At 34.3% G+C, this 19285-nt stretch overlaps 1 protein-coding gene across 1 annotated transcript in view; it reads right to left on the bottom strand.

Moving 5' to 3' along the window:
• Nucleotides 1-19285, bottom strand: part of mgl (low-density lipoprotein receptor-related protein megalin) — a 1043262-nt gene that overhangs the window by 871332 nt on the left and 152645 nt on the right. Inside the window, exons 8-10 of the mRNA XM_090381453.1 lie at nt 9879-9998; nt 5140-5265; nt 4728-4888 (exon numbers count right to left, since the gene is read on the bottom strand). Coding sequence (XP_090237579.1) covers nt 4728-4888; nt 5140-5265; nt 9879-9998 — 407 coding nt within the window. The remainder of the gene's footprint in view (nt 1-4727; nt 4889-5139; nt 5266-9878; nt 9999-19285) is intronic.

Genomic DNA, 19285 nt, shown 5'->3' with positions numbered 1-19285 from the left:
TACTACTACTACTACTACTACTACCTCCTTTGTGACATGATTAGAGACTAGCTTATATCTGCCATAGGCTTCTGAATCGCTTGATAATTTATATGCATCCCATGCATTTTTCTTCTCTGTCACGAGTCTCATTAGTTCATTTGATAACCATTTAGGCCTAAACCTTGAACAATATTTCTTAATAGGTATGAAACTTTTAGTATTATCCACGATTAATTACTTGAATGCTTCGTACTTAGAATTTACTGTTGGTAACATTGTCAGTTGATCCCACTGCACAGAATTTAAAAACTGTCTGAGACCACTGTACTCACCTTTACGGAAGCAAAAACCCTTTCCTTTACCCCTGATGGTAATTATATCTTTAAGTAAATCCCACATAAGTACACTGTGATCACTGCCACTTAGTGGTTCCTTTATCTGCAAATTCTTAATACATGAATGATCACTGCTGATAACCAGATCAAGAGTATTACTATCTCTGGTTGCCTCTCGAACATGCTGCTGCAGAAAACAATCATCCAATAAATCCAAAAAAGTCTTTCTAGTATGTGAGTGACCAACCCACAAGTTCCAGTCAATATCTGGGAAGTTAAAATCCCCTATTATAAGAAATTCTGGTTTACTAGCCAACTCTATTTCTCTGTACAATTGTTCATTGTACTCATTCGAGTCATTAGGCCTATAACACACTCCTACTCTTATTTTTGCTTTCACAGTGCTTATGTCACACCAAACTGACTCAACAGTGCACTGTTCATCTATATCAACTGGATGCACTTCTTTTGATTTTATGTTTTTCTTAATTAACAGCATAACACCTCCTTCCTTCCTATCCTGTCTATCCTTTCTGTACACGTTGTACTCCCCAAATTCCAGTTCTGCATTCCTTATATCTGTGTGACACCACGTCTCTGCTATCCCAATAATATCCGCCTTTGATGTCTTGACCAGCACTTCAAATTCACAAAATTTATTTACTATACTTCTAGCATTGGTATACATGCAAGTATACATGCATCTATTCTTATTCTTACTTACACTAATACATCCCATATACCCACCTGTTTCATGATGACTGCCATCAGTCCCTGAAACCCCCAGCACCCCTCACTCCAGGTCGCTACTTATTCTAATAGAAGTTGTGCAAGAATCACCCCCCAAGCTAGCAGTTTTCCGATCCACCTAACACTGCCTCGATAGCATCAGCAAATATTCTTGCACCCTTTCTATTTAAGTGTATCCCATCCTTGTAGAAGTAGTCTCTCCTGTTAACTGTCTGCCAGGACAGCTTTTGAGGTTTTTGTTAATGCTATATTGCGAGTAGGGACAAGGCGGCAATCATTCCACTGTAGAAGGGAATGGTAAGACTATACCTTGAGTATTGCATAGAGATCTGGAATCATCACTTTTGGAAGGATATGAATCTATTGCAATGGATGCAGTGTAGATTAATGAGAGATTATTGCAACAAGGTTAATGAGAGAAAAAAAAGGGTACTTTTATCAAGAGAGACTTCAAGTCTAGAAATTGTAGGGCCCAGAAATAGGGTACCTTGAGGGCACCTAACTAAGGTATTTAAGCTCTGAATAGTGTAGATGAATTAAATGTTGATGGTTTCTTACTCTTGGTCAAACTCAAACAACACACAAAGACGGTGCAAATTTAAATTGAGGAAGGGTAGTTGCAGAATAGCTGTGCAGAAATTTCCTCCCAGCCAGAGGCTTGTTGAATGTTGGAACAGACTTCCATCTGGCGTTGTGGAATGGGTAATTTGAATGTTGTTTAAATTTGAATGTTTAAATTTAAGGAAGAATTAAACAGATTATTAGAAGGAATGGACAGGCGATGTGGGATGGTTTTTCTTTTTTATTATGCTGACATTGTATAAGCTTGCTTCCTTGCATCATTTACCAGTACTTGTTGTTGTTGTTGTTATGGGAGTTTAATGGCGCATAAGCTACTATGGCTATAATGCTACTATGGCTATAATGGCTATATAGGGAAATCAAAAATTTTCATAAAATCAGAAAAGATTAAAAAGTCCAATCTGCTTCAGAAAGTTGAAAAATTCGAAAATATTTGCCTTGTCACCAATGAGATTCTCTAAAGTTATTGGTTTATCAAGAATTACCAGTGATAGCAGGGTTGATGTTCTCTCTTGTCTATAGTAGGGACAGTCAATGAGTATGTGTTTAACAGTCAGATTTATATAACAATGTGGACACTGTGGTGGATCGTCTCCTCTAAGTAAATAAAGATGGGTTAGATGGGTATGACCTATTCTTGCCCTTGATAGAATTACTTCTTCTCATCTTGATGTACAAATACTGGAGCACCAAATATTCAGATCATGTTTAAATTGAAAGAGTTTATTATTTGTTTGAGAGTGCCAGATTGTTGTCCATTCTGACAAGCATGCAGCTTGAATAGTTAATGTAAAGTCTAATGGCGGAACAGGGATATTAGTTAAGTCTAAGGTAGTTAATTTTTTGCAGCTTTATCAGCCAGTTCATTGCCCAAAATACCAGAATGTGCTCGAATCCAACAGAAGATGACCTGTTGATGGCGTTCTTCAATTTTTAGTAATTTGCTTCATATTTCGTCTATAACAGAGTGAACTTTATCTGAGAAATTACATAAAGCCATGATTGAACTAAGTGAATCGGTGTAAGTAACAGATTTTAAAGAGTGATCAGCACAGAAATTTTGTAAGGTAAGTTTAATTGCATATAATTCAGCTGAAAAGATACTGAATTCAGATGGAAGGGATACTGAAATAACAGTATTCGGAAACACTGCAGCTGCTCCAAAATTTGAATTAGATTTAGAGCCATCTGTATAAATTGGACACAAATCACTATATCTTTGAGTGTGAACTGCAAGAAGTTGTATGATATTAGATGCTTTTTACTAGTACTAATACTAGTAATACTATTATATAGGTATGACGTATCTGTGCAGTCCAGTGCAAGAACTGCAAAATGAACAATTTAAGTAACTTTTGAGTGTGGCATGGTAATTGCCATCAGATGCACTGGTATGGGTCTCTCTCTCTCTCAAACTGGAACCCTGCTGGGGTTTTCATTTATGATGATACCTTGAGTGTATGCATATTGGTCCAACAACCAAACAGCATCAAGCCAACAGTAATTCTGTGGCCAGCAATAGCTTGTTGATGTAAGAGGCTAATTAACGCTGCCAAGACTTGTTCATGGTAACAGAACGGTTACAGTCAGTCAAATAACAACCCAGTCCAAGAGATTTAGCATTACACAGAGTGATGGGTTGCTCTTACGAAGAAAGGCTTAAGTTTTGCAGATTACAGTGTCTGGAGACTAGGTACCTGCGAGGTGATCTGATTGAGGTGGATAAAGCCTTGAATGGTTTGAGCATGCTCAATGCTGATGGGATTGTTCCTCTTGCTCAGAATAATCACCTGAGAAGGCATAAATTCAAATTGAGAAAGGACAGTTGTAGGAGAGATCTGCGGAAGTTTGCCAGTTGATTGGTGGAACAGACTTCATCTTTTGTTGTGGAAGTTGATAGCCTAAATAAATTAAAGGCTGAGCCAGACAGGTATTTGGAATGAATGGAGGGGTGAAATGGGAGCATTTTTTTTTTTTTTTTTTTTTTTAGCTGATGGTGCATAAGCTTGCTTTCTTGGATCGTATGCCTCTACTAATGCTAATACCATGAGTATACAAGTAAAGGATTTGCAACGGTGATGGCTATTTAAGAGACATATATCTTTTTAAAGCATTGAGGAGTGTAACATAAATGCTTTTATGTATATTATTAAACTGCAATAACAATAAATATCTTTTACAATTTGGACAGTATTCATTTCATTTTTTAAAATGGGTAGCTGTTTTGGCCCTATTCTGCTCTTTAAATTTTTTTACAAACTATTTATTGTTAATAGAGGCAATAAATCCTTCCTACATTTTGCAAATGTGTTCTCCTTCAGTTCTTGGGATATTGACAATGTAATCTTGCTGTTGCATCATCACAAAAAAATCAAGACCAAACTAACAAAACTGTTAGGAAAAAGCATGAAGAAACAAAACTACCAAAATTATAAAAAACATCTTTTAAAAACCGAACAAAGAAATTTCTAAGTTTGGTCTTTTTTTTTTTTTTTTTTTTTTTTGTAATGGTGCAACAACAACATTACAATCACTGAAGAAATATAGAAGAAAACATCTGCGAAATGTATGATTTGTACACTCTAATAATACAGATTCTAAAAATAACACACACACACACACACACAGCAAATGACAAAGAGATCTGGCAAAGAACAAGTTATAATTTATGTATTTTCTGATATATATACCCAGTTTGCAGAAGAAACTCAATAAATTATAACTTGTATCACTTAGGATTCATGTTGTGTTTCCTATTTTGGAGTAATAAAAGTTAAAAGGTAAATTCTATTAAAAAAAAAAAAAAAATCAAACACTTAAAAAATGAAGAATTAGACAAACTGCTAGAGGGGATGGATATGATATGGGAAGTGCTGTTGGTATTTTCTATTTATTTATTTTATTTTTTGGTATATAAATAAAATTTGGCTTATGCTGTATATAAGCATCAGCTTATATACAGCATAAGCCAAAAATATAAAAATCTGGCTGTATACGCTTTCTTTCTTGCATCATTTGTCAGTTTTAATACTAAAATTGTCCAAACAACAATTTATAAAATAATATGATCATACATACTTTCCTAGTTTCTGTATCAGACCAAAATAGCAGATTACGATCATAATGATAATCCAATCCACTAGCTGCTGTAGCATTAGTTACTACATCTAATACAAGTCCTTCAGAGTCAGTTCTATAAATAGTGCTGTGATGAGCAAATATTAACCTCATGGAGGTACCTATGAAAATAAAATGCAGACTGTTCTGTTTTAAGTGTTTAAAGCATATTCCTATTTGTATCACAGACAGGAATGTGCTAGGAATGAATATAGATTGATAATCTAATAGTAAAAACTTTTAGAACTTTATACTGATAGGAATACTTACAATACTTTTGCAATATAACAAACAAAAATTAGATGAAACTTTATATAATAAATTTTTTTTTTCCTCTTAACATAAAGTTCAAAATAAACAAATAGCCCCTTACTATTATCAGCACGACAATGGCGAGGTGGGACAAAACTATACCCTGCTACACACGAACACAAATAACTTCCCATGGTATTTACACAGAGCTGGTCACAATAGCCCCATTCTTTACATTCATCCATATCTAAAGAGAAAAATATCAATAATGGAAAAGATAAATTTAATAAAATAAAGTTTATAAAAATTAAAAATATAAAATATTCATATATACAGAAAAAAACAACTGAAAATGAATACATATTATTTAATAAAAATTACAATGTTTGCCAGCAAAACTGAAATGATTATTTTGTAATTCACAAAATGAGATTTATGGATTCCCTTCTATCAAGCTGTAAAAAATAATTTGAAATAATTGAAAAAATAATTTGAAGCAATTAGATATTAGAAGATAACAGAGACAATAAGACAGAGAAGATAATAGAAGAGAATAGAAGACAATATGGACACAGTAGTAGTTGTGCAAATAAATTCTCAAACAGACAACAATAAAAACAAAATCATAGAAGATAATTGGCTCCCACACAGTAAATACTGCATGCACTAGCTACTGTGTTGGAGCTGAGTTAATTTTAAACTCAGCTAAGTAGACTCTTTTATTACATAAACATTACTGATTTTTGTTATCTTTTTATTTCAAATTAATAGTAGTTATTATTTTCATGTATCTGATAAAGTAGTTTAAATTATTTCTTAAATTGGCCTAGCAAGAAACAAGAAACAAGAGCTGAACTAAGACAGAATTCTGCTAGATACAATGGAATTCACAATATGCAAAAGCTAATGATGTGATAGAGCAGGTATCATCTTTTAAGGGCACAAAAAGTGATATGGTTGTACATATTGGCACCAATGACATTAAGAGTAGGCGATCTGAAGAGTTAAAGAATTGAGCTGCTAAGTTTTTAAAATTTTGTTGTTTTATTGACCAAATTGGCATATTAAATCATATTCTATAAATAGCTTTATAGTCCTTTCATTAGTTTATTTTTAAATCTGGCTAGAGATTTTGTAAGTTACTACTTAATATATGTAGAACCTTTGTATCAGTGATTTGGTGTGAAGAACATATCTTGTAACTGTGTACTGCAGTGCGTGGTAGGGGAATTCTAGTGTCTTAATTGCAGTACTACCCAGGTATCTCAAAAATTCAAATCATTTAGGTTGGCATTAATAGATAATTTTATTAGCTATTATAATTAACTTATAAATTTACAAGCACAATGGTATAGTGTAGACTTAATTAAGTAATACATATAAAGTAACCTCATTATCATAATATATATTTAATAATGTAAACTTTAAATTTAAACCAGAGCATAGTGTTATTACTGCATTTAAATATATTACTTTAGTGTAATATTCTCAATTAAACTGAATTTTAACAGAAATAATGCCTCAAACCAGAGCAGCAAAGCAAAGGGCTCAAAGTAGTTGGAGTACTGGCTCAGGGAGAGAACTGAGAATCATGGTTGCACTTGTTTGATGTCTGCAGCCAAGAGGGATGTCTTTGTGGTGTTCAATGTCAAGAGTGTTAGGATATTAGGCATCAATTCAACATTATGTTGGGCATTTATAAGCTTGAAGAACAGGGTGGATGCTCTCAAAGGAATTAAGTTTTGGAGGGGTGTCGAGCTCTCAGCTACCAATCTCAATGCAGGAGCTTTCACTTGCATATCAGGCAACACAGCAACAACCCCAAGGCAGAATGCAGTGGTCTCACAGAAGATAGCTATTGTCAATAACTCTACCTTCAGGGAAACTGGAAATATATTGTGCAAAAAAGATAGGTGGAATAGAACCAGGGTATGTTTGCAGGAGAAAAAGTTGATGATGTTGTAGAGTAGATGCTATCTTTTAAGATGTCATAATTTTAATAAATAAAAACACAGATTAAAATTATTATAGATTAAAAATGTGGTGTGTATTATGTGCATGTAAATACATATATTATGATGTGGGCCTCGTGAATATTATTAAAAACTGCAAACTAAATAATCAATAATTAAGTAAAGAACTATCACAGGATAGGAATTTGAAGGAGTGGCAGAATAAATCAAGTGAAAGGTAGTGGAAATTAGATTATTCCTAACTAAGAATATAAGATCAATAATATTTAGAATAGGGCCTTATGTGCAATATATAGACAGTTTATTAGAGTTAAGGACATAATCTTCAATTAGCACAGATAGTGATTTGCAAATAAGTATTTTATACATCAATTTAAGAGCTATGGGTAGAATGCATTGTGTGTGTGTGTGTGTGTGTGTGTGTGTGTGTGTGTGTGTGTGTGTGTGTGTGTGTGTGTGTGTGTGTGTGTGTGTGTGTGTGTGTGTGTGTGTGTGTGTGTGTGTGTGTGTGTGTGTGTGCGCGCGCACCAAATTTGTAATAGGATAGGAAAATAGTGAAAGATGCAAGTGCAGAATGGATATATACTCATTGCACTTAGATCAATAAGAAAGATGGTAGTTGTCAATGTTACTTGTCACTGGGATTGAATTAAGGAAGGGGGTTTTTTGATGATCTTAAACCGTTTATGTAAATAATTAAAAATTGATCTGTACAATTCTTTACCACCCTTATCCATGCTAAAAAGCTGTGTGTTTGTGCATGCAACTGTGTCATTTATATTTTTATTTTTGCATATGTAGAGCAATGAAATTACAATAGTCATATGATATTATCTATTGGAAATAAGCAAACTGATAATATTTTAAAATGATATTATCTATTGGAATTAAGCAAACTGATAATATTTTATAACTGTCTATTTCAGATCAAAACTTGATGATATCTCCTCTAAAATGGAGCTTTTGTCTCGTGGTCATTCACAGTCTCAAGTCATTACAACATTTCATATTACAACAATAATTAATGGAATGATTTGTATGACTTATATTCCTTTTTCCCTTGGTTGAACTACTCTTTTAGTTCTCCTGATCCTAATATTTTTTCAAATAACGTCACTGATATTCTTGTAAGGATGAAACCCTAACTTTCTCATATTTGAATGAAAATTATCCAAAACATTGTGCAAAGACTGTTCAGAATAAGAATAAAACATATTTAACTGGCTTGTATCTAAATCTTTAACATCATTTTCAATCTGCATCAAAGTTTGTAAAAGTTGTAAAAAGTTATTAATAAAACCAAACTCAAATTTCAAATATCCAAAAGTAGGAAACTTTTCTCTTGTTGAATGGTATTTGAACATTATAGCCTCTTGTCAAAGTCATTAGTGGCAACTTCTATCTGACCACATTACCACCTTTCATACATCCTGATAGTTATATCACACCTTCATCTAAAGATAAAGCATAATTATAGGCATCTTACTTTTTCTCTAACTCAGGCATTGATCATATTAGAGTATTACAGTTACATATGTATAGAACAATTGAAACAAGTAAAATTTAATCTTATTATACTTTAAAAAAACAGGGTTATTAATTGAAATATATTAATTATGCTGCAATTAGTGTAAAGTGATATCTAAATTAATGCTACAGAATCCTACAAAATCTTTTACACTTTTCCAGTTTCCCTACTCTGCATAAATAGCCTCAACTTCTCAAATATAATCAAATAAATTCTCCTTTCCACATGATTAGAAAAGAATATTTAATTTCAATCCTTCTAAAATTCAGTTTTGTCTTATTTCTTGTGAAAAGCGTCTGTTACTCCCATGCACATCTTAAACAGGATACATATTTCTAGAAAAAATCACATCTGTACTTGGGATAATTCTACAAATCCTAACCTTTCTTAGTATAAGGATATCATAAATATTGCTCCCTCCACATTGAAATAAAATCAAACCCTCTTTTTCTCCCAATGTTGCTTAAATTCTAAACAGCTGCTAATCCTATAAAAATCACAAATCTGTCCTACTACAGAATACTGTTCCCACATCATGGTGTCCAAAAACCTGTATTAAACTCCTAGACTCTATACAAAAGTGTGCAGTTAGGTTAATTAATGATCCCTCCCTTACACCTCTACTACCCCATCACACAGCCATTCAGTTTCTGCTGTGTGTCTTTTCTACAGATATTTCTTGGGCACTGTTTTAAACTATCAGTTGGAATTCCACTTCCTTCTTCTAAACTAGTCCTAATATACACATCAGCTATAATTTTCAGTTCAACTGCAAATTTGCCAAACTAACTTTTCCCTTTCTTCATTTATCCCTTCTACTTCTGTTCTTTGGAAGAACAGCCTGTCTCTTTATGCACTTCTTGAAATTACAGAAATAAAAATCCAATATCAACTTATGTCTTCTCAACTCCTACATGGTACTAGAATACTACATATTTTATTTTTATTTTTTTTTTCCTCGCCTTTTTCCCATTATTATATGGGGTCAGTGTTTTTATTGTTTTGGCATGCAATTTTTACAGCCGGATGCCCTTCCTGACGCCAACCCTCACCCTTTATCCGGGCTGGCGATATGCGGTGGTCATTCCCTGACCTTCCGCATCCTCCGTATTTGGTGGTCAAGGGCTCGAACCCCAGTCTAATCAAGAAGTGTGCGCTACGCACTACTGCTCCTGCCCACCTGGCTACAGAGGCACCAATACTACATATTTCATTAACATTCCATTTTTGGGAATACCATTAAAATTATATAAAATATATATATATATATATATAAATGTTGCTATTTCCATTTTCAAATTTGACTCAGTTTAATTATGTGTATCAACAAAGATTGGTATCTGGAAGCATTGCAATTACCTGTACAACTACGGCTATTATTTGGATCAACTTGCATCCCTGAATCACAATAGCATTCTCCTCCATCTAAGGAAGCTCTGCATTTAAAATGGCAGTGTAAAGATGGGCATAAAATTTTAGCTGAAAAAAAAAAAAAAAGCAATAAGGTACATTTCACAGTTTACTGAAATAACGCAGTAAAGCATATATAATTACAGAGAAACTTAAACAGTACAGAGGTCTAAATCCATTAGCTAAAAAGGCAATGTAAAAAAATTATGTTATATAAAGGGTGTTTCAAAAGTGATGGTCAATAATTTAAAGGTGAACTGTACAGACTACAATATGCAAACAAAGCCTAGTAAACATGGGTCCTTAAGTGAATCATTTTTGAGATATTGCACATTTCTTGTTGGGATCCACCACTGACAAGGTGAACTGTGCAGAGTTGGGATCCACCACTGACTTGTTTGTTTAGGTTAGGTTATGATCATTTTCTCCCTTTCCCCTCTCTCAATGCTCTGAGACATAGCAGGCATACTAATACTTGTCAAAGGATAGTCAACATGGAAAGAGGTTACAGCAATGAAGAGTATGCGGACATGCACTTCATGTATGCTAATATGCTTCATGTATGCTTCTAGTATGCTTCATGTATGCTTCTAGTATGCTTCATGTATGCACTTCATGCGCACTCGAGGCTGCACATTTGTACCAAAAAGAATTTCCCTGCCGAAGGCAGCCCAATAGGCACACATTCATCAGGATACACAACACCTTAGAGAACATGGGCGCTTCACACATGGAGTGCGAGCAGGTAGACCCAGAAGCATAACACCTTATGTTGAGAAAAGGGTGTTAGAAAGAACTGAACAAAATCCAGGAATTTCGACAAGGAGGGTTGCTCTGCAAGAGCATGTACTGAGTCATAGAGTGTGTGGAAAATTTTACATTACCAATTACTGTACCCCGAAAATATCCAGCAGGTACAAGGTCTCAGCAATACAAACTACCCTCCCAGAGTGAACTTCTGCCAGTGGATGCAACAACTGTGTGTCCTGAACCCCCAATTTTTAAACAACATTTTGTTCACTGACAAAGCTGGGTTTACTCATGATGGTATTTTTAATTTTCATAACTGTCACGTTTGGTCCGACGAAAATCTTAATGCAATCCACAAGTCACGACATCAGCAACATTTCTCATTGAATGTCTGGGCAGGACTACTAGGTGACTGTCTAATTGGACCACACTTTCTTCCAAACAGGCTAACAGGAGAGCTGTACCTTCAGTTCATGCAGAATGTTCCACTTCAGCAATGCCAAAACATGTGGTTTATGCATGATGGTGCACCGGCACATTTTGCTCGAGTTGTGACTCGGTATCTACTATAAGGTATGGTCAACAGTGGATAGGTAGAAGTGGGACTGTAATGTGGCCTCCCAGATCACCAGACTTAAATCCTATGGATTTTTGTATCTGGGGTCATGTAAAAAGTTTGGTGTATACTTCTGACATTAACACAGTTAAGGAATTGCAGCGTCAGGTTGAAGGAGACTTTCAGCAAATCAGAAATGACCCCGGAATGCCTGAGAGGATTTGCAACTCAATGCAGAGAAGGCCATAAAACTGTATACGGATAGTATTTTGAACACCTTTTGTAGCATCCTGTAACATGTAACATCTGTAAAATCCTGTGGTGTTGAACTCAAATATGTGTTATCTTATGTTTAATAAAACCACCCTTAGCAAAGGATTCATGGCTTTTTGCTAAACTAGTACTCTCATAGTCAGTGGCAGATCTTAACAGATAATATGCATTATCTCGAAAACAGTTCATTTGTGGCCTGATGTTCACTGGGATTTTTTTTGCTTATTTTAGTTTGTACTTTTCACCTTTAAATTATTGACCATCATTTTTGAAAAACCCTAAACATACAGTAAAAGAAAACCATTAATAGCTGCTTCTTATTTTCTCTGAAAAAAAAAAACAAATAGTTGGCAGGGTTACTGCTACAATAAAAAATTCAGTTTTAAGAAACAATATGACTATAAAATTTTAGAGATAAAATCCTCAGACTATGGAAAATTTACTAGACATTACAAGCCAGTGCACATCAAGTGTATACATAGTAAGTCAACCGACTATAATTACATTGCATCATTTTATTTACATCTCATGCTGTAAATACCTTCACAACAAGTTGCCTATTCTTTATATTTTGAATAATGCTTCCCCAATAGAGAAGATTACTTCACGATGCCATGTAATTAAATTTGGTTAACTTACTACATATAGATTTTATGCAATTAACTTGTATGTCTGGTAAATTTTCTGTAGTCTGAGGCTTTTAGCTCTAAAATTTTACTGAGTCTTAAACTACTGTACACCATTTGGCATCTCTCATATTGTGGAATTAATTTAAACTGGGTTGTCAGTCGTTACACCACTGGGTACCTACCCTACCCACAATGAAGGGCTAAGCCCTGAAACGGCCATCTGGATTGTGTTATTCACTGAGAATAAGTAACAATAGTCTTAGCCATTTTTAGTTCCAAATCCTACACATGCTTGATAGCACTAATCACATGGTTGGATCAATAAAAATGTATTTTGGTGTAAAAATAACTTTAATGTGTTTTAGTGCCCCTTAACAACACATGCTATACAGTTTTCAATAAGCAGAAAAATGTTGTGCTTCTACACATTATCCCATTACTGCTCTCATTCAAGCATTCACATTTGAGCAGTAGTCAGAAGGCAATTTAATCACATCCTTAAAATCCTATAGGTTCTTTGTTTTTCTCATCACTAAGAGTTTGTTACTGAATATAGTAACACAGTATAAGACTATCACACATTCCATTGAAGTTTTGTAACCTTTAGCACTCTCATTTTGAATAAATATGTATGTCTGGGCAAGGCACAATAGCAAAGCCCAATTTAATCAGCAGTATAAACATCATGAAATTAATATTCAGCAATTCTGTTCGGCCATTCTTCTGCAATCCAAGTTCCCGAGGCTGAAAAATCAGAAAATGGGCATGTTTTTGCTCACCATAAGTGTATTTGCATACAATATTTAAACCATTCACCTGTTGCAACAAAACTATCTTTTCCTAATTTTAGCTAATTCTTCTGCTTTCTGTCACATCACTAATGCAATGGCTGCTTGGTTCCCTAAAATTCTGTACAAAAGAGACGGGGAAATTTTTAATTACACTATATTGTCTCATTTTTGATAATTTATTATGGTGTGTAAAATGGCAGATTTCTCATTAATTATTAAATCTTTACACTTCTTCACCACTTCTGCCATAAGTAAGGAAGATTAACTTAACATGAAAAAAATAATAATTAAAATATATATATATTTTTTTTTATTTTATTTTTTTGTTTTGTATATACAGTTGGTCGTCGACTTACGACCAACTTCTGTTCTGACTGACAGGTCGTTAGTCAATCTGGTCATATGTCGGCCACATATTTATTAACAGTATTTTTTAACCTTTGTAATCTTTTTATCATCTTTATAATTTATTTTTATAATCTTTTAAATTTTTATCTTTTATTTTTCATTTTAAATACAGTAATGTTTTTATCTTTTACTTAGCGATACTGTACATATCTTCGTTTCTACGCCTAGGCTATCTCTTTCTATGAGGTTAAATTCAAACGTTCTCTACATTTTAATTGGTTTATTATTCATACTGTTTATAAAAAAACAAAACTACAATCTATAATTATATTGTACATAATGTGAAAAATAATACTGTACATAATGTACTGTAAACACAAAACAATCTAATACAATCTAAAATTAATGTAATAATTAATACAAATGAAATTTACAAAATCAATTTTTAATCTTTGCTTGTGCTGGGTTGTGCATTGTCAGGGTCATGTTCTTGGGTTGAGGTAGGAGATGTTTATTTATGGAGACATTATGCAAAGCAAATCTTTTTTTAAAACGCTTAAACCACCCAGTACTAGCCTGAAAATCTTCTGCATAATCATCTCCGGCACGTTATTTTAAACTCTGAAACAAACTTCCAGCCTTTGCTTGCACTGTGTGAAGGCTCATGGGTGTATTTTTTTGTATTAAATCTTACATCCACATAAACAACAATTTCTCCATTTTATGGATGAGTTCTTGTCGTTGTTTGGTTAAAATTGTAGACTTAATAGGTGCAGAACCTTTCACAGCTTCCCAAATTCTTTCTTGTATCGTCAATACCGTGGAATGTGATAACTTCAAGTCACGTGCTATCGTATTCACTTTCTTTCCGCCTTCATACTGCTGGATAATTTTCATTTTACACTCTAAATCAATAGTTTTCCTTGACTTCTTAGCTGGCGTATATGTAGATGAAGGCATTTTCCTTTTATTAAACATTTAAGGGTATTTCAGTAGAATTTTAATTAATACATCACACGCAACAGATGCTTGAACGTGACTGGGTGTATGTGAGAGAGAGCAACTGAGTGTATGTGCCTAGTGCTGTCCTCAGGCCTCCCGTCATCGATGTGCCTCCTCACCTGGGTTATGGATGTCCTCAGTAGTGACTTCCTGATTTATTATTAATTTATTCATTTATTATTTTTTTTTTTTGTGGTCATAAGTGCGGCCGGTCGTAAGTCGCATAGGTCGTAAGTCGACGAACAAGTGTATATATATATATATATATACAGAATTTCTATAGATTACAATCCTTAACAAACCAACCACCTAGGAAAAAAACAACCAGGTTACAATTTAGTCATGCCCTGATTAACACTGAAAACAGAAACCAAATTACTTATTTATAATAAATAATGTTTTTTCCTATCTTCTTATCAATTTGGTTGGGAAATTTGTAATCTTGATAACATTATGTGATTGCATGATCAGTCACATAATGTTATCAAGATTGTTATTTTTTATTAGATAATTTTTTTGAGTTGAGATATTGTGTGCAGAAAGCTTTAATTGATTTAGATTCATTTAATTTTTTTATTAATTTCTGTGAAGATGAATTCAAGATGAAAAATGAAAAATTTATTCATTTATGAATGAATAAATTTTTCATTTTTCTTTTGAATTAAAAGATGAATTCAAGATGAAGATGAAAAATTTATTCCCTGAATAAAATATTCAAGGAATGAATCTTTTAATTAAATCTTTTAATTAAAAGATTTTAAATTTTAATAAAAGATTAATAAAAGAAATAAAATATTAATAAAAAATAAAAGATTAAAAATCTTTTAATTAAAAGATTTTAAATTTTAATAAAAGATTAATAAAAAAATAAAAGATTAAAAATCTTTTAATTAAAAGATTTTAAATTTTAATAAAAGATTAATAAAAGAAATAAAAGATTAATAAAAAAATAAAAGATTAAAAATCTTTTAATTAAAAGATTTTAAATTTTAATAAAAGATTAATAAAAGAAATAAAAGATTAATAAAAAAAATAAAAGATTAAAAATCTTTTAATTAAAAGAATTATAATCTTTTAATTAAAAGATGCCACCATAAAATTTATGATGCAAACTCTTGGCAATCAAAATTCTGAAATAGCTATAGAATTACATAGAGCATTGAAACTCTATTTCACAGGTGAAATAGAGAGTTTTACAAGATGAGATAAAATTATTACACAAGATGAAAGCAAATTATTTTCCAGACTCAGTAAAGATACTATAGTGAAAATTATATTTCGCTTAATAAAACTTCTTTCTCCTTCAGAAAATAATGAACAGAATTCAATCTTGGAAGACCAACAGGGAACAGAGCATCAATGTTCCACAAATTCTTTCCAAAATAAGAAATTTCCTGACTCTAATGAGATAGTCATTAAAAGATTAACTTAAGTTAGAAATTAACATAAGACTTTTAACTGTTCCTGTTAAAAAAGTTCAAAGCCTAGAAAATATGATTAAAAAGGAAATAGGATTTTTTGAAGATCAGTGAATAATGGAGGTAAACCTGCAACTGAAATATGGCTATCTCAGTACAACAGCATCATCTAGCATAGAATCCGAAAGGGTGTTTTCTGCCACTAATCAAATATGCACCAAAATTTGATCCAGTTAAACGATAACACCATTGCGTACGTTTCTTAAGAGCTTGCTTTATTCAGACAGGTAGAGTGGATACTTAAACAAAACTAAAATTTGCAATACAGTAACGCAATCTTTTTTTTTTTTTTATGTGATAGTTGAAGAACATTTGAATTGCCCGCAAAGCTCACCATGCATCAGATGGGCAATAAAGAAGCGTTTGCCCAACTCAGTGTGTTCCATCAACCATTGGAAGAAGACGTGTTGCTTGTTTGTCTTCCACTAATAAAGTTACTTGCAGACTTGCATTTAAAATTTTTTTAATAAGTCAGATGAAAATGTTACTGCGAAGGAAATAATGGTAAAAGAACTAGATGAAATCTTTCATATCACAGGGCACCTCAAACAAAAGGTTTAAGGTTTTCTTCAATATTTATTTGATTTGATGAGAGCCTTGTCGATCAATTCGGCCCTGGAGGGATTGTGCAAGGCTCAAGGGGTAGAATTTTTTTTCAGCCTGGACTGTACTTGTTAACAGGAGAGATTGCTTCTACAGGGATGGGATACACTTAAATAGAAAGGGTGCAAGAATTTTTGCTGATGCTGTCGAGGCAGTGTTAGGTGGGTCGGAAAACTGCTAGTTGGGGGGGATACAAGGACTAATAGATTAACAGTAGCCACTGGCAGAGGTGGAAGTGATTCTTGCACTGCTTCTATTCAAATGAGCAGAAGTCTGAAAAACAAGATGCAGGATATTTCAGAGACTGCTGGTAGTCATTGCGTTACAAGTAAACACATGGGTTGTGTTAGGGTAGCTAAGAATAGAAACAGGTGCATGTATACCTGCGTGTACACCAATGCTAGGAGTTTGGTAAATAAATTTGATGAATTTGAGGTATTGCTCAAAACATCAAAGGCAGATATTGTTGGGATATCAGAGACGTGGTGTCACACAGATATAAGTAATGCGGAACTGGAATTTGGGGAATACAATGTATATAGAAAGGATAGACAGGACAGGAGGGGAGGAGGGGTTATGATATTAATTAAGAAACACATAAAGTCAAAGGAAGTGAAGCCAGTTGACATCGATGGACAGGGCAGTGTCGAGTCAGTTTGGTGTGACATAAGCATAGGGAAATCAAAATTGAGAGTAGGAGTGTGCTATAGGCCTAATGACTCTGATGAGTATAATAATATATTGTACAGGGAAATAGAGTGGGCCAGTAAATCAGAGAGTCTTATAATGGGGGATTTTAATTTCCCAGATATTGACTGGAATTTGTGGGTTGGTCACTCGCACACTAGCAAGGCTTTTGTGGATTTATTGGATGATTGTTTTCTACATCAGAATGTTCGTGAGGCAACAAGAGGGAGCAATACTCTTGATCTGATTATCAGTAGTGATTCTTCATGCATTAAGAACCTGCAGATAAATGAACCACTAGGTGGCAGTGATCACAGTGTGTTGAAGTGGGATTTACTCAAGGAGGTAACTACCATCAGAGGTAAAGGGAAGGGCTTTTGTTTTCGTAAAGGCGACTATGATGGTCTGAGACAGTATTTAAATTCTATACAGTGGGACCAACTGATGATGTTACCAACAGCAAACTCAAAATGGGAAGCATTCAAGGAACTAATCTTGGTGGCTACCAGGCTTTACATACCAACTAAGAAATATTGTTCAAGGTTTAGGCCTAAATGGTTGTCAGATGGACTAATGAGACATGTGGCAGAGAAGAAAAATGCATGGGATACATACAAATTAATGGGTGACATGGAAGCCTATGATAGATATAAGTTGGTCTGTAACCAAGTCACAAAGGAGATTAGGCAGGCAAAGGCAGACTACGAAAAATCCTTGGCAAAGGATGCAAAGAAAAACAGAAAGGAGTTCTTTACATACTTGAACTCGAGAAGGAAAGGGATGAATCAGATTGGTCCACTGGATATTGATGGTTCAACAGTTGAGGATCCTGCTCAGGTGGCTAACAATCTAAACGAGTATTTTGCATCTACATTCACGCATGAGGAGTTATTCAGGAAGGAGAATGATGTAGGTAAAGTAAACATTGGCAGTGAGCTGGATGATTTTGTAATAACTGAGAGGAAAGTGGAGGAGAGATTGTTGAGGATAAACATAAAAAAGGCACCTGGGGTGGATGGGATCTATCCAGTTATATTAAAGGAGGCAGCAAAGGAAGTATGCAAACCCCTAGCCATAATTATGAGAACTTCTTTGGACTCAGGGGAGGTACCCATAGACTGGAGATGTGCAAATGTAACCCCAATTCACAAAGGAGGATCAAAGGCTGACACAAGTAATTATAGACCTGTTAGTTTAACTTCTGTTCCAGGTAAATTAATGGAGGCACTGGTTAAAGAAGCACTGCAGGATCATCTAGACAAGAATTCAGTTATAGCTCAGACGCAGCATGGTTTTGTTAAGGGCAGGTCTTGCCTGACCAATTTGATTGGATACTATGATGTAGTCACAAAAGAACTGGATGCAGGGAATAACTTTGATATTATATATTTGGATCTCAGAAAGGCTTTTGATACTGTTGCACATGGAAGACTGCTGCACAAATTGGAGCAGTGTGGCATTGGAGGCAAATTGCTGCTATGGATAAGGGGATGGTTGAGTGGCAGAAGACAGAGAGTGGTAATCAATGGACACTGCTCAACGTGGACTAATGTTATTAGTGGAGTTCCTCAAGGTTCAGTGTTGGGTCCATTGTTGTTTTCGGTGTTTATGAATGATATTGATGATGGGATATCAAGTTTAATGTCTAAGTTTGCAGATGATACAAAGGTTGGCAGGGTCGTTAAGGACACTACTGACGCTATGCTGCTGCAACAGGATCTGGAAAGGTTGAACAGATGGGCTGAGAGGTGGCAAATGAAGTTTAACATTGACAAATGTAAAGTACTACATATGGGTAACAGTAACCCCAGAGCAATGTATCAACTCTGCGGTACTACACTGACAGTGGTGGAGAATGAAAAGGACCTGGGGGTAATTGTGCAGGCAGATATGAAGTTCTCTGAGCAGTGCAGACGAGCTGCAAGAGTAGCTCATGGTGTCTTGTCAATGATATACAGGAATTTTTCTAGCAGGGATAAGGAGGTGATTATTCCCTTGTATAAGGCAATGGTTAGGCCACATCTTGAGTACTGCATACAGGTCTGGAGGCCTCATTTCAAGAAGGATGTAGAGCTGCTGGAACGGGTACAGAGAAGGGCAACAAGATTAGTAAATGGAACAAAGGGTTGCTCTTACGAAGAAAGGCTTAAGTTTTGCAAATTACAGAGTCTGGAGACTAGGCACCGGCGAGGTGATCTGATAGAGGTGTATAAGGCTTTGAATGGTTTGAGCATGCTCA

This window comes from Mastigoproctus giganteus, chromosome 9 (genome assembly GCF_048544385.1).
Source record: "Mastigoproctus giganteus isolate SK-2022 chromosome 9, ASM4854438v1, whole genome shotgun sequence".
Classification (NCBI taxonomy): domain Eukaryota; kingdom Metazoa; phylum Arthropoda; class Arachnida; order Uropygi; family Thelyphonidae; genus Mastigoproctus; species Mastigoproctus giganteus.
The sequence above is the reverse complement of the archived record's forward strand: the minus strand, read 5'-3'. Positions and strand labels throughout refer to the sequence as shown.